Source organism: Symphalangus syndactylus, chromosome 9, assembly GCF_028878055.3.
Source record: "Symphalangus syndactylus isolate Jambi chromosome 9, NHGRI_mSymSyn1-v2.1_pri, whole genome shotgun sequence".
Lineage (NCBI taxonomy): Eukaryota > Metazoa > Chordata > Mammalia > Primates > Hylobatidae > Symphalangus > Symphalangus syndactylus.
Window position 1 is genome coordinate 137,762,156 of NC_072431.2, and position 19,408 is coordinate 137,781,563.

Below are 19,408 nucleotides of genomic sequence, written 5' to 3' on the forward strand. Positions count from 1 at the left end.
AAGAGTTTTCATTATTTGTTCCATGAAAGAGAGTACTTCCATCTTTCTACATGAACATATTAGAAGACAAGATGATATAAATGGGAGTAAAAATTTCTACTTTGTAGCTGAGGAACAACTTAGGACATGCAAATGAGGAGACATGTAAGTCACAGAAACACCTCTTTCTCAGTTTCAAATAAATAGTCACAGAAACAACCTTAAGTAATTCCAACAATGATAGTCTATTATTTCACCAGGAAAAACCTGCAACAAGACTACCACAGAAGCCACTGCTTGGATAAATGTTCATATGGTGGAGACCATATGGAGAGATGTCTGGCTCATCTTTGGAGAAACAAAGGCACAAGAAGAATGAAGTTACACTGACAGTATCTCAGGGCAACAAAAACAATTATTTCTTTCCCGAGAATGTTCAAAGCTGTTAGAGAGAAAAGAGTTGCAGAAGCAACCAGGTGAATTTTTTTAAGAGATGTAAACTCATCAACTCTGAGAGGATAGACAAGAGCTGCCCCAGGATCAATCATAAACACACACACACACACACACACACACACACATACACACACACACACAGCATGCATGAAATCAAATCCATGACCAAAATACATCAAACTCTGAAAAAATTTTAAAAAAATAAAGAAAAGGACAAGCCGTCTAAGGATCCAATTACACTACTGACTTGGGCAGTACTTCACATTCCAGTGCGATGGTCCTAATTAGAGAGAAAATAATTTCTTAAAAACATACCTTTGCAAGAATGTGCTTGTCTTTTATAATATACTCATAAGTAGTCAAGAGGACATTGAATTTGCCACTCCGTAGCTGGGGGACAAGGGAGCGACGCATGGCAGGAGTACCCTGAATGGAAAGAAAAAAACATATGCATGATCCTATGCACATATATATGCATTATTTCCCACTATTCACAGCTTAACGATGCCCAGACATGTGACTGAAGAATGCACAGACGCACATTCTCATACACTGATCTATCATACACGAGGAAGTTTTGGCTAAATTACACGTCTTGACCCTTTTCAGATCTTTTTTTAGAAAGGTTTTCCCACCAAAGACAGTGGGAGGGCAAAGAGAAATGGAAATGACAGTGACTTCGTGGTAGTAGAGAACCCACCGCTCTGCTGAAAGGCTCCAGTTCTGTTGAGAAAGTACAACAGGCAGCCCGGGCATCCGGGTAATTGCCTGACTTTGCAGGAATAGTCGGCACAGTAGCAGCCCACAGCGAGCCAGCCAGCAGCACGCAGAATGCGGGATATTTGTCATTTGTATTACTCTCATCAGAAACCTTGCAATATGATAATTAACAATTTTCTTCTGGATTTCACTATCTGAAAGTAATTATGGTTTATTACAGTAATCTTCTCGGGATGATTAACTCTCACGGTTTAGTACATGATGTACATGACAAAACTTTACAACCAAATACAGTTCACAGATGTGCATATGGAATCAAGAAAATAGGGTCTATTTTTTGCTTTTCCACATTTATATATAAATACAGCATTCCAAACCTTGTAAGAAATTTTCACCACAGAAGGAGCCCATTTGTCAAATTCATATGTCCAGTTAGATAGAGTCCTATGGAACAAAAAAAAAAAACACAGAAAAAAGACATTTGTATAAAAATCAATGGTTAAAAAGATGTTCTTATTCATACTCAGGCCTCACCTTGAAAGGGGCTACAGAATATAACATATCTCAACAAGATATTTATTTTAAAGGTGTGGAAATAAGAGATAAGTTCAAAATAAACTGTCACAAAACATGACAAGTTTGTGGTTCATAAAAAAATCTTGCAAGAAAAAAACTCAAGAATTACATATTACATAATTACATAAATACATAATATACATAATATACATAATACATGAAATACATAATATACATAAATACATAAATAGAGCAAAAAACTAAACTGTAATATGATATTAAAAAAGAGCAACTGCCAGAATGATTTTAGGAATCTTCATAAACAGCCATATAAGTTCAGCAAAAAGTTGAGTCAGGAAAAAGAAATTACAAAACCACATGAAAACATAAAATAAATCTGTCAAGAGGGAACAGGAAAAGAAATATTGAATGATTTTTTTTAAAGCCCTGAAAGTTTCACTGTATATATGATTCAGAACATGCAAAATATAGATTAAATGCAAAAGATGCCTAAATATTATACACATAATTCATACAAAAAGGGCTGCAAATAGCCTTCATTAGAAAAAATTCAAAGAAAACACAATAATATTAATATAATCCTTCTTCTTACTGAAGGTCCAAGTTCATATCAGCATTGAGATCTAAAACAAGACCTCGGTGAATAAAGCTGCAACCTAACACCCACAGGCAGACACACTGAACTCCCAGGGAGGGTGCTTGTGAATCATTATGCCCTCACTCAATAGTGCCCATTTAGGACCTTCTAAGAACCACCTAGCAGGTGAGGCAATGGGAACGTAATGGCAAACAGCAAAGGCCTGTCCTTACTAAACAGCAAACTCATTGAAACATAACCTTAGTGCACATACTAAGGTTATTTGAATGCAAAACTCCTAGTTATGATTTTGATTTATATTCTGCTTTTAAAAGGAAGATTTAAGAATATATAATCTTTTGGAAATGGAATAAGGAAAAAAATCAAAGAAATCTCACACACCCACACACACACACAACTTTCCCCTTTGTGAGCCACTTAAGGAATAATGATGAGCAGGACTCACTATGCAGTGTTCAGGCTGTGTAGACCTGTAATACTAATGGCTGATAAAATCACTCAGTCCCGTGCTTAAACAGCCAATCAAACAGGCTAGGATGGGGAGGGGTGGGAAACTAAAACCTAAATCCAGATTACGTTCTCTTGGTAATCTGGATTTAGGTTACTACATGCTGCAACTGTCTTAAGCAAAAAACAAGGATAAGTTACTAATCGGGCACTCTACAACATACAGAACAATGACTGTGGAATAAATGACTTTACTTACGAAAGGGGAACAATGATGAGATAGGGGCCATTGAGTCTTTTGTGCTCCATCAGGTAAGTGATGAGTGCAATGGTCTGTATGGTCTTTCCTAGCCCCATTTCATCGGCTAAGATTCCGTTCAAATTGTTATTATACAGGGAAACCATCCATTCCAGGCCCTGGAGCTGAAATGAAGAGTAATTGCTTCAATTATCCAAGACCTGCACAGGTAATTAATACTAATACAACTCAAGTGAGGCTGTGACTTCTTAACTCCTCAGTGCTATATGTTGGGTTTCCCACAGTAGGAAAATGGGGGAAGCACCAATGCAAAAAGAATGTAAAATATGAGCCTGTAATCATTCCGGATGCTTGGCAGGTGCTGAGTGTTAATCAGATTTAGAAATGATGGGCTATAGCATACTGGTGAGTTTTAAAGCAGCTTTGCTGCTCATCCACACTTAGTATTTCACAGTATATGACATTCTAGAATTATTATAAATGAAAAAAGCCCAAACCAAAATCTAATCCAGCCACTCCAAGAATAAAAAGCCAATGTGAAGGCAGATTTGGCACACAGATCACAGATTATTAAAAACAGCCTTTTTGGTAATAAAAAGGCTACCCCCTGGGTGAGGTCCCCTCAGTGAGAAGGCGGAGTGACCAGGGAGCCAGGGACACTCTGCTGGGACCATAGGAGGACATTTCTCTTCCTGGCAGAGAGAAAGTTCCCAGGCAGCACATGGAAACTTTGTAATGTGGGTACTCCCCAAAGGCTGCACACTGGAAGCTGAAGACTGGAAACATGCTCAACATATTTCTGAAGTACAAAAACACTGTACCAGAGATTCCCCACATTAAGCCTAAAAGTAAGGTTGGGTGAAAATACAAAATTGTTAAACCTCCATCCCCCAACCAACAATTCCCTTCCACCATCATACCACAGATGCTGGATTTAAATGACAGGATCAATTATATATATATTTGCTAAAGTCAATTTAGCTTGCTAATGATGTTATGCTTAGGGAAATGTTAATTTTTTATGTAAGAACAAAGCAAGTAATTAGTTTATTTAAAATATTTATTAAATGACTATTCTGTGCAAGGGGCCAAGCAAGGAGCTGTAGCAGATAGGTACCAAGGTCTGTAAGATGCATGCCTCCCTTCAGAAGCACAAATAAAAGAGAAAACAATGAATGAGGCACATATACACATATACCAAGAAGTGGTTGACAGTGCCAATGTATACGTATACATATAAAACTGTATTGACAAGAATTTTTCTTAGGGAGACACTATGTTGGTTTGAAGCAATACTTCCATAAGCCACTTGAGAAACTTTATAACATGCAAGATTCCAAGGTCATCCTAAAGGTTTCTGCAGAACTACAGCAACAACAAGAGATAAGTAGAGAAACAGGAAGAACCTCCAAGAGAATGGGCAAAAGATAGAGGGAAAGAGGGGAAATTATTATAAAACAAACAGTGGTAGACAGGAGAAGCTGTCAGCCTGCAATGTGACCCTGAAACCACTAGACCTTTAGAAAAGTCAACTAAATACAAGAAACATTTGGGATACTCTGTAGGATGAATTTTGTTTTTCTTTTTTTTTTTTTTTTTTAGTGAAAATTAGTAAAGGGGCTGAATTTTGCATTTGTGCTAATTCAGTACAAAACAGAAGCAGAAACTAGCAGCAGAGGAGATGAGAAATTCACAAAAATTGTGGGAAGTACTTTGGATTTTCTCAGGCTGGAAACTGGCAGAATTGGCCAGGGGGAGGATTAGATATTGAACCAAGCTTATGTGGCTCTCTCGGAGTAGCAGAAAGACCTCAGCCATGTCAAGGTTAAGTAAGTATTAATGACACAAAAACCTGTCAAGAAGCAAGAAGACAGAAAGCTTACTCATGGAGAGAATGATCAGGGAAGGCTTTGAGCCACAACTTGAACTGGTTTATGAGAAATGATCAGGGAAGGCTTTGAGCCACAACTTAAACTGGTTTGTGAGATCTCATCAGGCAGATATGGCTAGTCAAGATTCCAGGAAGAAGGCACTTCATGAGGTATAAACCCAGAGAGACACTGCAAGGCATGTTCAGGGAATCTACAGCAGCTCAGCAACATAGAGGCATAAAACTCACATATGGAAGTAGAAGGAGCTAGGTTTGAAAAGAGAGTGACGAATAGTGCTTAAAAGGGTGTTGGATGACAGAAGAAAACCCATGTGGCATTAAAAGTTATTTACAAATAATTCAAAAGATGGCTCTCCCATATACAGATATACAGAAGTTTATTAGAGCATGCTATGAGTTAACGTCTATGTCAGGTAGGCCAAAGAAGATGAAACCTGCTTTGGATCTCATGACTATGACATGGTCTTTGGAGAAAACATGACCTTACTAAAGCCAGAGCAGTGGTCCTCAGAATGTGCTCCAGGGGTTCTCAGGGGGCCCCCAAGACCTCAGAAGGAGATCCACAAGGTCAAAATGATTTGCACAACAATACTAAGGCATTACTTGTCATTTTTACTGTGTTGACATCTGCACTGATGATGCAAAAGCAATGGTAGGTAAAAACTGCTAGTGCTTTAGCACAAATCAAGGCAGTACTGTACTGGTAGTCATTGTATTCTGCACTCCTATGCAAGGGCAGCAGACACAGTACCAAGTGCTAAGAGTGGAGAGTACCCGATGCCAACAAATAGACTTCCTGAAGTGTATTCTAGAAGATGCTAGTCTTACAGGATGTTAATTGGTGGTATAAAAATAGGGTTTGGTAGTCAAAGAAGTTTGGGAAATACGAAGCTAAACAATGTTAAAGAAGTGATTTTACTGCAGGATGCTGATGTGCATTATGGTTACATGTTGATTTCCAGAGTCCTAAGTGTGCTGACGGGCATGTGAATTAACAAGAGGGGTCACTGCCAGAGTGACCGTATCTGGTTGTTGTCGAGGGACAGTCCAGGGTTATGCCTATTATCAACAATAAGGCCCTCGACTCACATTCACAAGTATTCAAGTTGGAAATAGTAATTTATATGGTAATCTTAGTTACAGTATTTGGCCACAAACCTCTTTTTTTATTTATTTTTATTTTTATTTTATTTTATTTTTATACAGAGTCTCACTCTGTTGCCCAGGCTGGAGTGCAGTGGGACCATCTCGGCTCACTGCAAGCTCCGCCTCCTGGGTTCACGCCATTCTCCCATCTCAGCTTCCCGAGGAGCTGGGACTACAGGTGCCCACCACCACACCCAGCTAATTTTTTTGTGTTTTTGGTAGAGATAGGGTTTCACTGTGTTAGCAAGGATGGTCTCAATTTCCTGACCTTGTGATCTGCCCGCATGGGCCTCCCAAAATGCTGGGATTACAGTCGTGAGCTACTGCACCTGGCCTCCTTTTTCTAATTTTTAAGGAACAATTCATAGAACAAATGTCTCATGGAACACAATTTGGGAAACATCACTAAGTGGTAGAAGGTAGAACACAGGAATTAGCCTCAATCCAGACAGGTCAAATAAAACATTGGCCTAATTTTTAATCAAACCACACATGCTCACAATTTTATTGTATCTTTTTTTTTTTTTTTTGTAGATGGAGTTTCACTTTGTCACCCAGGCTAGAGTGCGGTGCTATGATCTTGGCTCACTGCAACCTCCACCTCCCAAACTCAAGTGATTCTCCTGCCTCAGCCTCCAGAGCAGCCGGGATTATGGGCATGCACCACCACACCCAGCTAATTTTTGTATTTTTAGTAGAGAGAGGGTTTCACCATGTTGGCCAGGCTGGTCTTGAGCTCCTGACCTCAAGTGATCCACCCACCTCAGCCTCCCAAGTGATAGGATTACAAGAGTGAGCCACCATGCCTGGCCTATTGTATCTTAAGAAAAAGCATAAATGTAGTAGACAGCTACTCCTAGGTGGGTTGAATCTATGGCATAAAACCACAGCCACACCTAAAAATTTTAAAGAAATACTTCAAGATGAGGCGTGGATGTTCTCCAGTTTAATAGAATGTAGCTGGGTTTCCCATTTTGCAGAGATCACTTAAAATACATCCCAAAAGCATAAAACAGAAAATGGGTATGGCATGCCCTAGTAAAGATGGTCACATGGAGTACTCTAAAAGAAGAATTATAGGCACAATGAAAGGAATCTCAGTATTATAAGTGATGTGGCCTAAAATGTCATCAAAAGCCCTTAGTCAACACGTGCATGACATACTTCGATCAAAATTAGGTAAATGGTTACGACTTGCCAAGGAAACTCAAACCATGCCAATTACCTGGTAATGCTTTAGGGTCCCGTTAATGAGGAGGGCAGACTGCTTCTCCACCCTCTCCGCGATGGCATGGGCCACGGTGTAGTAGGACTGGGAGCCCCTGGCACTGTACTGCATGCTGTATTCATCATCCACGTCTTGCTTAGCTGTCCTGGGAAAGGAAAAAGGGGAGAATCACACACAGACATGTGTGTGCATGTGTTGTTTTACTTCACTCAAAAAATGATTTGAGAACCTAAAATAGCTGCAATAAGTGTGTTTTATCAACCACTACTTGCCATGCAGTTAGTATACACTATCTGTAATCCTCTCAAAAAGCAAGCACAAAATGTATTATGATGATCATCCCCATTTTACGCAGGTGGAGAACCTGAGGCTTAGAGAGGTTACTTCATTTGTTTGGATCACATAAAAGGTAGTGAAACCAGGATTCACATGCAGGTCCCCTTGACCCAAAAGACAGATAGGAGCCTGAACCCTACACCTGCAGATGAATACTTCGCCGATGAAGCTGTCCTAGACTGTTAAATACAAAGATAAATCCTATTCACAGAACACTGGCTAAAGCTGGGAGGGCAGGGGGAGAGGGCAACCCAACATTAAAGGGGTAGGAAGGAGGAAAGGTAGGCTTCTATCTTCTGTGCCTTGTTCATGAGCCAGTCTGTTATTCTATAGGTAATGAGGAACCACTGAGAGGGATTCTTAACACCTTCAGTGAAGGATCAGGGCAGATTGTTAAGAGGAAGGTCCCTAAAGTGGGGCACACAACCACGGAATAAAAGGGAGAAATATGACGATGTCTATTTCTGGTTTTTAAAATACCTCATCTTTTATATTGTTTCACAACAGTTTTCTTTTAATAGTACAGCTATACAAGTAAAGAAATGTGCAAACCCTTGATGTAGAGGGTCCACAGGAATGGATGAGACACAGAACCAGGGCACTCGGAGGGTTGGAGGGTTCAGGGACTGGGCGAGAGTTGGTGGCCAACTTGGCAATGGCAGCAGGTGTAAGACAGGAATGGTGTCTCTCACTGGGGTTTCAGGGAGACTGCTGATGTCATTAAGGGAGGCAGGAAAAGCAGTGAAGCCATCAGTTAGGGAGATAAGTTTCATTAGCTCAATCTGGCATTGAGGTGCAGACGACAGCTGTGAGGCTCAGGAGTGAGCCTGAGCTGGAGGCAGGGATTAAGGAGAGAGAAGGGTAAGGAAGTGAGGAAGAAAGGGAAGGAAGGAAGGGAGGGAGGGACGGAGAATCAACATGAAACCCCCAGACCTGGGAACCCAAAACTCAGTGGTGACCGCTAAGAGCACAGTTTCAAGCAGAGTGTAGGTGTGAAGTTAGTTGCCTTCCTTAAACAAAATTTCCTAAAAGAAAATTCATTAAACATCATCCTCACACAATGCATTTCCAAGGGAAAAACTCAATACACACTCAATGATCTGCTTAGCATCCTTCTCAGAAACTTCCTCACTATTTGGATCCAGGAGTATTTTCTCTTCGGTTTCCTGCCTACTGGACTCTTCCTCCTCATCCTGGAGAAGGAACAAAGATAGGGAGGAAAATATATTTTAACAAGGAAATCTCTATGATTGACATATTCTGAAAAGACATGAACTAGTACTCAACTTCACAAATGAAGTTAGATCATAAAATTCAGGGAGGAGGTAAATGTGACATCTACTTAAATAAGGCAATACCCCCATTCCACTGCTATTGAAATGACGAATGAGATAAGGAAGGGAACTCTCTGAGGATCCCCTAGAACCCTTGCTCCCAAGAATGAGTATGTAAACATCATGCCAGAAACATAAATATCTATCATTATTTGGTTATCAGAGTCCTGTAGAGCATATCTGCTCCCACTCAGTAGCACTCTCTCCAAAGCCAGATTGTAGAGATCTTAGGAGCCTCCTTCTCATAAAAACACTCTCTCTGATGGTTGGGTGCAGTGGCTCATGCCTGTAATCCCAGCTACTCCAGGGGCTGAGGCAGGAGAATCGCTTGAACCCAGGAGGCAGAGGTTGCAGTGAGCCAAGATCACACCACTGCACCCCAGCCTGGGCAACAAGAGCGAAACTCTGTCTCAAAACAAAACAAAACAAAACAAAACAAAACACAAAACAAAAAAAATCCACTCTCTCTGATAATGCCCATGGGACTTGGATGGCCCCATGTATGTCCACTATAGAGGACCTGGATCTTGTAAGCACACTGCTTTCTGGGGCTGATTCACATCACACATTGCAGAGTACTGAGATTAAAAACTCTCAAGAACTTGGCAAAGGATTCAATACCTCTCTCTTCTCAACTGAGTACTACATCCAGCTGACCCATTTGAAAGCATCACTAAGTAAGTGTCCGTTCTGTCCACTACTAACCTGGTGCAGAAGGCTAAATCTTTCCAGACAATCCAGTAAAATTTCCTTGAAAAGCAGGTTTAAAGAGAACCATGCTTTTCCGTAACTCTTAAATGACAAAAAGTATGAATTGACAAGCTATCAAGGAGAAAAATCAAACCTTATGATAGCAGATCATTTAGAAGCAGGGAGTCAGCTAAGGCCTTGGCACAACTCATTCATTTTCCAGGCCAGGAAATAAAACGCTGAGAGGGGACATGACTCTCCACATGTCACTCAGGCTCACCTGCAGCAGACCCATGCGATGGGTCCAGGGACAAGGGCTGTCTGTGCTTGTCGTTCTCAGGTTGGCACCTGCTGGCTAGGCGGCCTACTTTATCTCATCTCTGCCCTCTCTGGCTCTCTCTTACTCAAAGAGAAGGTTCTTCCAGTAGGTTACTTATAAGCCCATTCATCCAAGTAAACAAGACACCTTTAAATATCTTAGAGATAGAGTAGCTGGGGGAAAAAAATAGCATCCCCCAAAAAGTATTTGTTTTTGTTTTTTTTAAAAAAAAAAAACAAAACAGGAGCTTGCTCTGTCACCCAGGCTGAAGTGCAGTGGCACAACCTCAGCTCACTGCAGCCTCTGCACAGGGCTCAAGCCATCCTTCTACCTCAGCCTCCCAAGTAACTGGAACTGTGGGCATGCGTCAACATGCCCCGCTGATTTTTGTATTTTTTGTAGAAATAGGGTTTCACCATGTTGCCCAGATTGGTCTCAAACTCCTGGACTCAAGCAATTCTCCTGCCTCAGCTTCCCAAAATGCTGGAATTATAGGCATGAGTCACCATGCCCAACCATGTTTGCTTTTTAATGATTATGCTTTTTTGTAATATAACCTTTATAATTCTTCCTCTTTACAAAAGCATTAAGTGCTCATGGAAGACTAATTTGGAAAACACAGGTCCACAGATAGAAGGAAAATAGCCATAGTCTTGAGATCTTGGTAAGCTATTATGGGTAAGGATGCTTTACTTGGTCCTCGGCACTATACTATGGCACTCTCAAAAATATCAGATCTAATGACTATATATTAACAATGCTCTAATAAAGGAGAGCAAATCTTCTTTTAATCCTTCTATTTGTAATGATTAAATTAAACATTTTGTAGTTGATTTAACAAATCTTGTATTATTTCTCAATTTCTATTAAAAATACCCAAGATTCCTATTTTAGGTTCTAGTTATACTAAGTATTCCTTCCAAGAGACTGAGCGCTTCTCTTTGGGTAACAAATATATCTAAGGAATTCAAACAAGAATCACATTTGGAGAGAAATCAAGAGGATCAATAAACTCATTAAACTAATCCCATGTTGCCCTTTTCGTCCAAGTTTCCAGACTCAGAATTGCAAATAGACTCTAAGGTCTGAAGGACTTCAGAACTTTTTGGCAGTTAATTCCCAATGTGAACCACTTAGAGGTATGGTGTGGCCTTTCCCAAGGTAATCCATCTCCAATTCTCCCCTAAAAGACCCCTTCACCACCTCCAAGTTAACGCCAGCTTCTCTTTTCTTGGTTTCAAGTGAATTTAGAATGTGCCAAGTTTCCCCATTAGCCAGGGCCTCCCAAGAGATCACTGTACCACTAGCCATATACCATCGAAGCACTTGTAAATCCTTAGCCCCAGCTGGCACCCAAAGGCCAATCCTGGAGGAAGAAATGATAGAACGACGCAAGGCCTGGGCTTACATTCAGGAAGAAGTTTCTTCCTCTGACAACTTTCAAACCAATAAACCCCAAACAGAGATACATACATACCTCTTCCTCATAATCAGAATCACTCTCTTCACTGTCGGATCTAGGGGCAACTTCATAACTAAGGAAAAAGAGTGAGGAAGAGGAGGGGGGCTTAGTTTTTTAAATTATAAAACAATAAAGACACACATGACTTAATAGCACATGCTATGTGTAAAAGACAAATCCAAATAACAACTTCAACCATCTAAGCAGAGGCTGTGTAGTTTTAGTTTCCAGATTGTACAAGATTACCAAAATCTAAAAAGCTAAAACACCATGAAAGCTGCTTTCATGCCTTACCCAGGATTCATTTCCAGCCAGGCATCCAGCTGACTTGCTTTGGGTGCTTCTGGTCCGAACAGAACCTTGCCGGTTTCTGTGTGAGTCACTTTGACAGGGAGGTCACTCATCTGGCTGCTCTCATCTATGGGCTACAAAGGAGGGAAAATCAGGTCACGGCTTGATGTTAAGACCTTCTCCCAGTTCTGTACTGGACGTTTCTCAGCATTTTTTGCTGCCCAGCATCTGAAACCTTATTCTGTTTTTGGAAATTTCACTACCTAATGAGTTTTGGTGGGAGGTGAGAGGCTACGTCCCACTAAAGAAACTGAAAATGCTGCCTCCCTGGCAGCTAAGATACAGGCACAAACCTCAGCTCCAGCAACCAGATACATCACCAAGGTTGTGAGTTAAGAGCTAGAAGTGCAAGGGTGTGGAAACCAACAGGTGCACTGGTGCAGGGCAGACCACAGTGGCAACAATGCCAGGAAAGTGGTAATGGCCCTGTCAAGCTTCTCCTGCTCCCAACCACAGCCTGTACTCACTGGACCAGTTGCAGAGCATAATACTGGGGATAGCCCTGAGACAGGTTCTTCAGAAACCCTGGAGATCTGATGAGTTGCCCAGTATCCTATCAATATATTCCCTTTTTATTTAAATCAGGCAGAGTTGATTTTGGTCATTTGTAACTAACAACCCCCGATTCCTCAATTAATACTTCCCAGATAACAACTATTGCAAAGTCATGGTTTCAGAGAGAATGAAAAACAGAAAAGGTATTACAACCTATGTCATCTCATGAGTGGCTGGTTTGGTCTCTACAGAACCGGTGTCCTTTTTCCAAAACTAACCCCCCAGGTGTCTAATCCAACTATTGGTATCTTTGAGTGTGATAAAGAAAAAAGCTCTGCTCCTCTGAAATCTGGCAAATTGACCAAGATTAAGCTAAAGTTCATTACTAGACTAGTATATCCAAGGAACACAAGAACCACACTTGAATATAATCAGTAACGAATGACTGCTCCTGATTACAGGGTGACCTGTACTTCTAGGAGCAGATCCCTAAGTAAAATGTTTGTCTGGAAATGCTTGATTTGTGAGTGGTTCAAGTTATCTATCTCCCGAAAAGTAATAAAATTGAATTTTTAGACAATTCATGAATTCCAAAATTTTTCCTAGATTCCTTTCTATTGGAATTAAGCAGAAATGATAGGATAACCTACAGTATGCTATAGTTTATCTTCTATATCTTATAGGAAATGACCAAAAAACAAAACAAAATGAAAAACACATACCCATTTGTTCTTTCCCCTTACACCCTCAACAAAGCACTGTCAGCATAAGAAACAATATATTAGCGATTATCCACAAAAATATCCTTAAAAAGAGAAAAGGCTTACTCCAGATTGTCGTTTTTTCCTTTTGTGTGTGCTAAAGCAATGGTTTTAATCATTACTTTGCACGCCAACATGACACTTCTTCCTCATTAATGTAAAAGGTCATCTATATACTCAAGAGATAAAGAAGGAAATCTACAATTTGCTATCATTTCCCTTGGAAAAATCATATTCTGTTATCATGAACCATTATAATATAGCTTGTTTTCGTGCTAATGTCATGCCTCTAAGAAAACTGGAAATCACTGTAGATGGAATTAGAACCTTGGCAAAAGTGCTGAATGAGAACAGAAGAACATAATAAGAACATTATTTCAAAACAAAGCAAGATGTCCACGCTGCAAGCCTTAGCAAACAGGACACATGTGTTAAGATTAAAAGAAAAAAAAGATGTATGTCACAAGCCCAAGATCAGTAGCTAATTTTCCCAACAGATAATAAGATATAAGAACACTGTTACACTAACATGTTAAATCTCTCCCTGTGTGCTTGTTAATTATAGACCAATGGGAGGCATACTTAGGTAAGGCTGGGCTTCTGCAAATTAGAGCTGTTTCTACGTGCTCTAATATATAGTATTCTTATCCCGTAACAGCCCATGGAGTTTCCTACACATCAGACATTTATCCTGATCTTTTCTTTCCCTGTGATAGATTATAGTGGTTACGTAACATTTATTGTTCAAGAGGTTTCTGCATAGAATAGTGGTTCAATCTTTTTTTTCTGCATCTCCGCTGTTTGAGTTCACAACACCACTGTGTGCAGAGTGATACCAGAATGGGAAGTGGCAACCTCCCACCCACTCCGATCCTCCAAGTAGGTTTATCAGAATTTAAGACACAAAACGAAGATAATTTGAAACAAACTCCCTTCCCATCCTGCTCTGGGAGTGTGCCTCCTCACTGTGAATCGCTGGCAGGGAACCTTAAATTCTTCAGAAAAAAAATCCAATAAATAAATGGTATCCTCATAATTCAGGAGAATACTGGAACTACTAGGAAATGAATTTTAGGACTAGGCTGATGAACATACAGAATATGTACATACAGAACATACATTCTGCCATAGAAGCTATATGGCAAGCCTATTAAAAATGCCAAAAATAAGTTAACCAAACATGTGACTTCTTTAGTTTATGTATTTTTATAATTTCAAATTAATAATAAACTAGAAAAACTGGGTCATATTTTATGCTTCTGTATCATTTACTGGGCAATATAATTATAGAATCATTTAAGATTCTCACACATCCTATATATTTGTAAATATATGATTATATGTGCACAGAAAATTCTGAAATAGTATGCAAGACATTTAATATCAGTTGATTGATACTCTGACATGTAAGTAGATTATTTTTCACTGTATCCCTTTTGTATCATTCTAACTTTCTACTATGATAATGTATTACTATTTTTACTTAAAATAAATAGCACAGTAAGAATAAAATAGTATGCATGAAGAATGGTGCTGCCAGGTATGGCACGGACTCCGTTCAGCAGAACACAGCGGAAAGGATGACAATCCCTTACCTCTCCATCCGGTCCCAGGGCAGACTCGCCACCCTCTGCATTCTCTTCAGCCTTCTGCAAAACAACAATGTCGAATGTTATATGTAACCAAGACGATGGGGTACAGGACTTCCTGGTAACTCTCTGGTATGTAATAGAATTTCATTGTTTCCCCATTATTATCTAACACGGCTTAAGTGTTAATGCCTTTTATGTTCATTTCTCTTTGCTGAGAAAAAAACATGTATTTTATTAGCAACTTGTAGAGAGTCACTTAAAGCCAGATGTGATCTGAGGCCAGCACACTAGAGATTTGTAGATTGTGTCTTCAGGGACCCAAAGAGCTTAAGACAGGGCAGTATCAAGACAGTGGTCAGAACCTGAAACGTTCTTCTCGTGTTTGGGAGTGGGAAGATATATCCTGACATAATTAGCTCAACTTTCCTATCCCCTAAGCAAGTTTTCTTCAGCATTGAAGAACAACATTCTAAAACTGTTCATCAAGAACAAGCTCTGATGGCAACAATAGACAGTGGGGACCACTAGAGGGGGGAAGGAGGGAGTGGGGCAAGAGTTGAAAAACTAATTATTGGGTACGATGATCTCCACCTGGGTGACAGGATCAATTGTAACACAAACCTCAGCATCATGCAATATACCCAGGTAATAAACTTGCACATGTATCCCCTGAATCTAAAATAAAAGTTGAAATAATAAAAATAAAATTGCATCCTCAAAAAAAAGAATAAGCTATGAACCACTCCATGGGCATAAAAACGTAATATAAAACTTTATGAGTTCCCTGGATGTTTTTAATTCCACCTAAATTTCTTTTATAATATATAGTATTTCTACCATGTGTAAAGGGGAAAATTTTATGCAGATATTGTTGTCTCATGAAGAATTCTGTTATCTACCATTTCTTTTTTTTTTTTTTGAGATGGAGTCTTGCTCTGTCGCCCAGGCTGAGTGCAGTGGCCCGATCTCGGCTCACTGCAAACTCTGCCTCCTGGATTCATGCCATTCTCCTGCCTCAGCCTCCCAAGTAGCTGGGACTACAGGCGACTGCCACCAAGCCTGGCTAATTTTTTTGTATTTTTTAGTGGAGATGGCGTTTCACTGTGTTAGCCAGGATGGTCTCAATCTCCTGACCTCGTGATCCACCTGCCTCGGCCTCCCAGCCTATCTACCATTTCTTACACATTCCAATATCTTAGTCCATTAATTTCTACATGCCTCAAAAACAACCTAAATGAAAAGTTAAGATTATGTCATATCGGCAGGGTGTGGTGGCTTAGGCATGTAATCCTAGCACTTTGGGAGGCTGAGGCGGGCCGATCACAAGGTCAGGAGATTGAGACCCCCCTGGCTAACACGGTGAAACCCCGTCTCTACTAAAAATACAAAAAATTAGCTAGGTGTGGTGGTGGGCACCTGTAGTCCCAGCTACTCGGGAGGCTGAGGCAGGAGAATGGCATGAACCCAGGAGGCGGGGCTTGCAGTGAGCCGAAATGGCGCCAGCGCACTCCAGCCTGGGTGACACAGCGAGAATCCATCTCAAAAAAAAGAAAAAAAAAGATTATGTCATATCTTCTATATATCCAAGAAAGTCTCATCTGTAATATACGCAAAATAATCTAAAATTTCTTCCACTTACGATAACCTCTCTGACAAGTGAAATCTTTAAAATCACCTCTATAGAATCACATTTTAAAGTTACTGCTGGAAAGCTATACTATTTCTGTATGATATGATGAGAAAAAAAAAAAAAACTTTAGTCATTTCCTTTGCCAAGATGCTTGAGAAAATGAGCTTTCCTCCCTTGGGCTCTTTAGTTAATTAAAAATAAAAAATGATGATACAGAATCAATATGAACTCAACTTTGTTTACTTAAGATATCGATTATATAATATGTTTTGCCTTCTATGAAAATAACTCAACTGTCTTTTGACAAAATAGCTTTTATGAAAACACTTAAAAGTTTAAAATCAACCTTTTATTCATAGTGAAGAAAGGCAGTTCCATCAACATTTGAAATTTCTGAAGTTCCTTTACAATGCAATTTTTACCAAAAATACATGTATGTATGTATGCCAAAGCACAAGGCATAAAAAAAACGCAGCTTCTACCAAACAGTAGGAAATAAAATGCTCCCTTTGGTTATGATTTTCCAAGAAATTAAATTTCTATTTATGTCACCCCAGAGCAAAAACATTTATAAGCTCAAAAGAAATGATCAGCTTCAAAGAGCATCAGGCTCTACATCTAAGCTAGTGACACAGAGAACAATAACAGAACCCTTGAATTCAAAAAAGAAACCATCCCTGCTACCAGTCACTGAAGGTTCCATTTTTGGGATTCTCAGAATCTATACTCAGGGGACTGTTTTAATTAACGGGGGAAAGTCAATTAATCCCATCATTCTTTCTATACAAATCAGAAATAAGCTACAAATTTGGCCAACAAAGAAAACCAAATGAGACAATGAATAAACCAATTTCAAATATCTGGCAAGTGGAATTGGATCACCATTTCAATGAATAGTACATTAAAAAGCTTGAAGCATCATATATTAATATAATCAAAACTATTCTGAAGGATACTTTCCTATGAATATACTATAGACTAGCTAGATTGTTATCTAAAAACTGCCTCACAGTCAGGCCCTTCCATTACTGAAAATCCCCAAAACTATTTTTTAAAATTCTATTAGGTATCAAATCTGAGAGACAGAGTAATATTAGATTTAAGACAGTTGGTTCTGGAATTAGACAAATTGTGTTTCAATCTTAGCTCTCTGTAATTAAGTGCAAGAGATCTTAGCTGTATGATCTTGAGCAAATCATTTTCTCTTTGTGTCTTAGTTCCCTTTTGCATAAAACAGGAATGGTAACAAACAGTGCCTACTTCCTAGAGCTTCTGCAGGACTGGGTCACTATTTCAACATGTATAATCCAGTGTCACAAGTAATATATATGCTGCCAGCCTCAATCTCCACATTGTACAAGGGTCAACGATAGTCTGAGGACTATTCTTTTATGTCTGTAATTAAGACTGGCTGTAGCATTTCCTGAAAACTGCTTCATAAGGCTATGAGGTCAGGGATTTCTGTCTGTTTCGTTCACTGATGCATTCCCACACCTACAAGGGCATCAGGCACTTAAAAGGTACTAAATAAATATTTGGTGATTGAAAGAATGAATGAAAGCACAAAGAACAATGCTTTCCACTTAGCATATGCTCATTAAACTATTATTATTATCATAAATAGATGCCAATACATTTGCAAGTCATAAAATAGTTATGAGCACGCACACAATTAGCCATTGAATTGGTGCTCTGTGTGACCTTCCTCACAAGCGTGCCCTGTCCTTGGACCCAATTCTGCCATGTTATTCTAAGAGATAGAGGCCAGGTGGCAGTCTACTCTATGACAAGAGATGTCAGCTTCTCCCATCTTTCTTTGGATTCCTTCAGTTTGATGGCATTCCTGGTTGGTGCGCCCATGTACTCACATCAACCTCATGCTGTGTCTCAAAACTTAAAAAAACAAAGCAAAACAAACACAACTGTCCCTTTTTTGGTTCAAAACTAACATCCAAGAGTTTGTGATTGGTCTACTGTTTGAGCTGACTTCGGCCAGTCTGTAAGCACCTAATGAAATGTCTGGTGTGAATGCAGCAGCTGCTACAGCGCCTCCTGCCACCTGAGAAATTTTCATACGTAGTTATCTGCATCGTGTAATTGCAAACGCATGCTATCAATATTAATGGCCGATGCCTGCACTTATTTCCATTGATTGAAAACAAAACACTGAACAAGAAACTTTGTACTGACTTCTTCCTACATGCAAAAGAGTTTAGAACTAATTATGCTTATGTAGGAAGGGAGGAGTATAATTAACCTAATCATGTAAGGGGACATGATAGGAATTATTCATAACTAAAGATTACTCATAACTAAAAATTACTCAAACTAAAGACAGTGTGTGTTCCCAATTTCCAAGGCCAATGTCAATTCATATCTTCCATTTAGCAATGTTCACAAACAAAGGTATGTGCATGGCTACCCATCTTCCTTGCAGAAAGTATAAAAAGTAATCAACAACAGGGCTGAGGAGGGAAAGAAATCTCTAAATATGAAAATCCCGTGTAAGCTGAACTCAAAAGAAGACTTCAGTAGGCCATTTTATTTAGATTACTTTAACACAGGCTATAAACAGCCTCATTATATAAAGAAACAGTTTTAAATCAAATATTTTACAATCTATATTATAAAATGAATGTACTTTATCCCCCAGTGGGTGTTATTATAATATACTGAAACAACATTCAAATGTGCCGGTATCTGAAGGATCCACTCTGTCTCGCTGGAAACCTAAGCTTTCAAAAACCACTTGAGTTATTTTTACTGTCATTTAAGGGGACCTTTGAGCATTAAGATAGGTAACCGGGAAATTTAAAAAAAATGCCCAGGGATATGAAATTAACAGGCATTTGTAAATTACTTGGGTTTTTCTTACAGAGAAAATCAATTCAAACATTTTGACTCAAGTAACTGGTCAATCCAGTTAAACAGGACTTTTCTCCAAACTTCTGCTCTCACCCATTTTGACACTGAACTAATCAAATAAATCTAATCACTGTGGCATTGTGTTCACCTACCCTTACAATAGTTCCTCCACTCAAATGTCCAGAATAACATTAGAACCTTTCTTTAATCTATGAAAATCTTGTAAAGGAAAGCTGTAATAAAGTATATAATCTTTGGGGAAACTGTAAGAGATAAAAAAAACTGAGAAAAATCAGAGAGTAGCTTGTATTT

At 39.3% G+C, this 19,408-nt stretch overlaps 1 protein-coding gene across 5 annotated transcripts in view; it reads right to left on the reverse strand.

Annotated features, from left to right (window-relative positions):
• SMARCA2 (SWI/SNF related, matrix associated, actin dependent regulator of chromatin, subfamily a, member 2) overlaps window positions 1–19,408 on the reverse strand; it is a 180,299-nt gene that overhangs the window by 110,086 nt on the left and 50,805 nt on the right. For all 5 annotated transcript variants that reach the window (XM_055294356.2, XM_055294355.2, XM_055294354.2 and 2 more), the window contains exons 10-17: window positions 14,605–14,658; window positions 11,697–11,827; window positions 11,418–11,475; window positions 8,690–8,790; window positions 7,259–7,406; window positions 2,997–3,160; window positions 1,533–1,599; window positions 751–861 (exon numbers count right to left, since the gene is read on the reverse strand). In XM_055294356.2, the coding sequence (XP_055150331.1) occupies window positions 751–861; window positions 1,533–1,599; window positions 2,997–3,160; window positions 7,259–7,406; window positions 8,690–8,790; window positions 11,418–11,475; window positions 11,697–11,827; window positions 14,605–14,658 (834 nt within the window). The remainder of the gene's footprint in view (window positions 1–750; window positions 862–1,532; window positions 1,600–2,996; window positions 3,161–7,258; window positions 7,407–8,689; window positions 8,791–11,417; window positions 11,476–11,696; window positions 11,828–14,604; window positions 14,659–19,408) is intronic.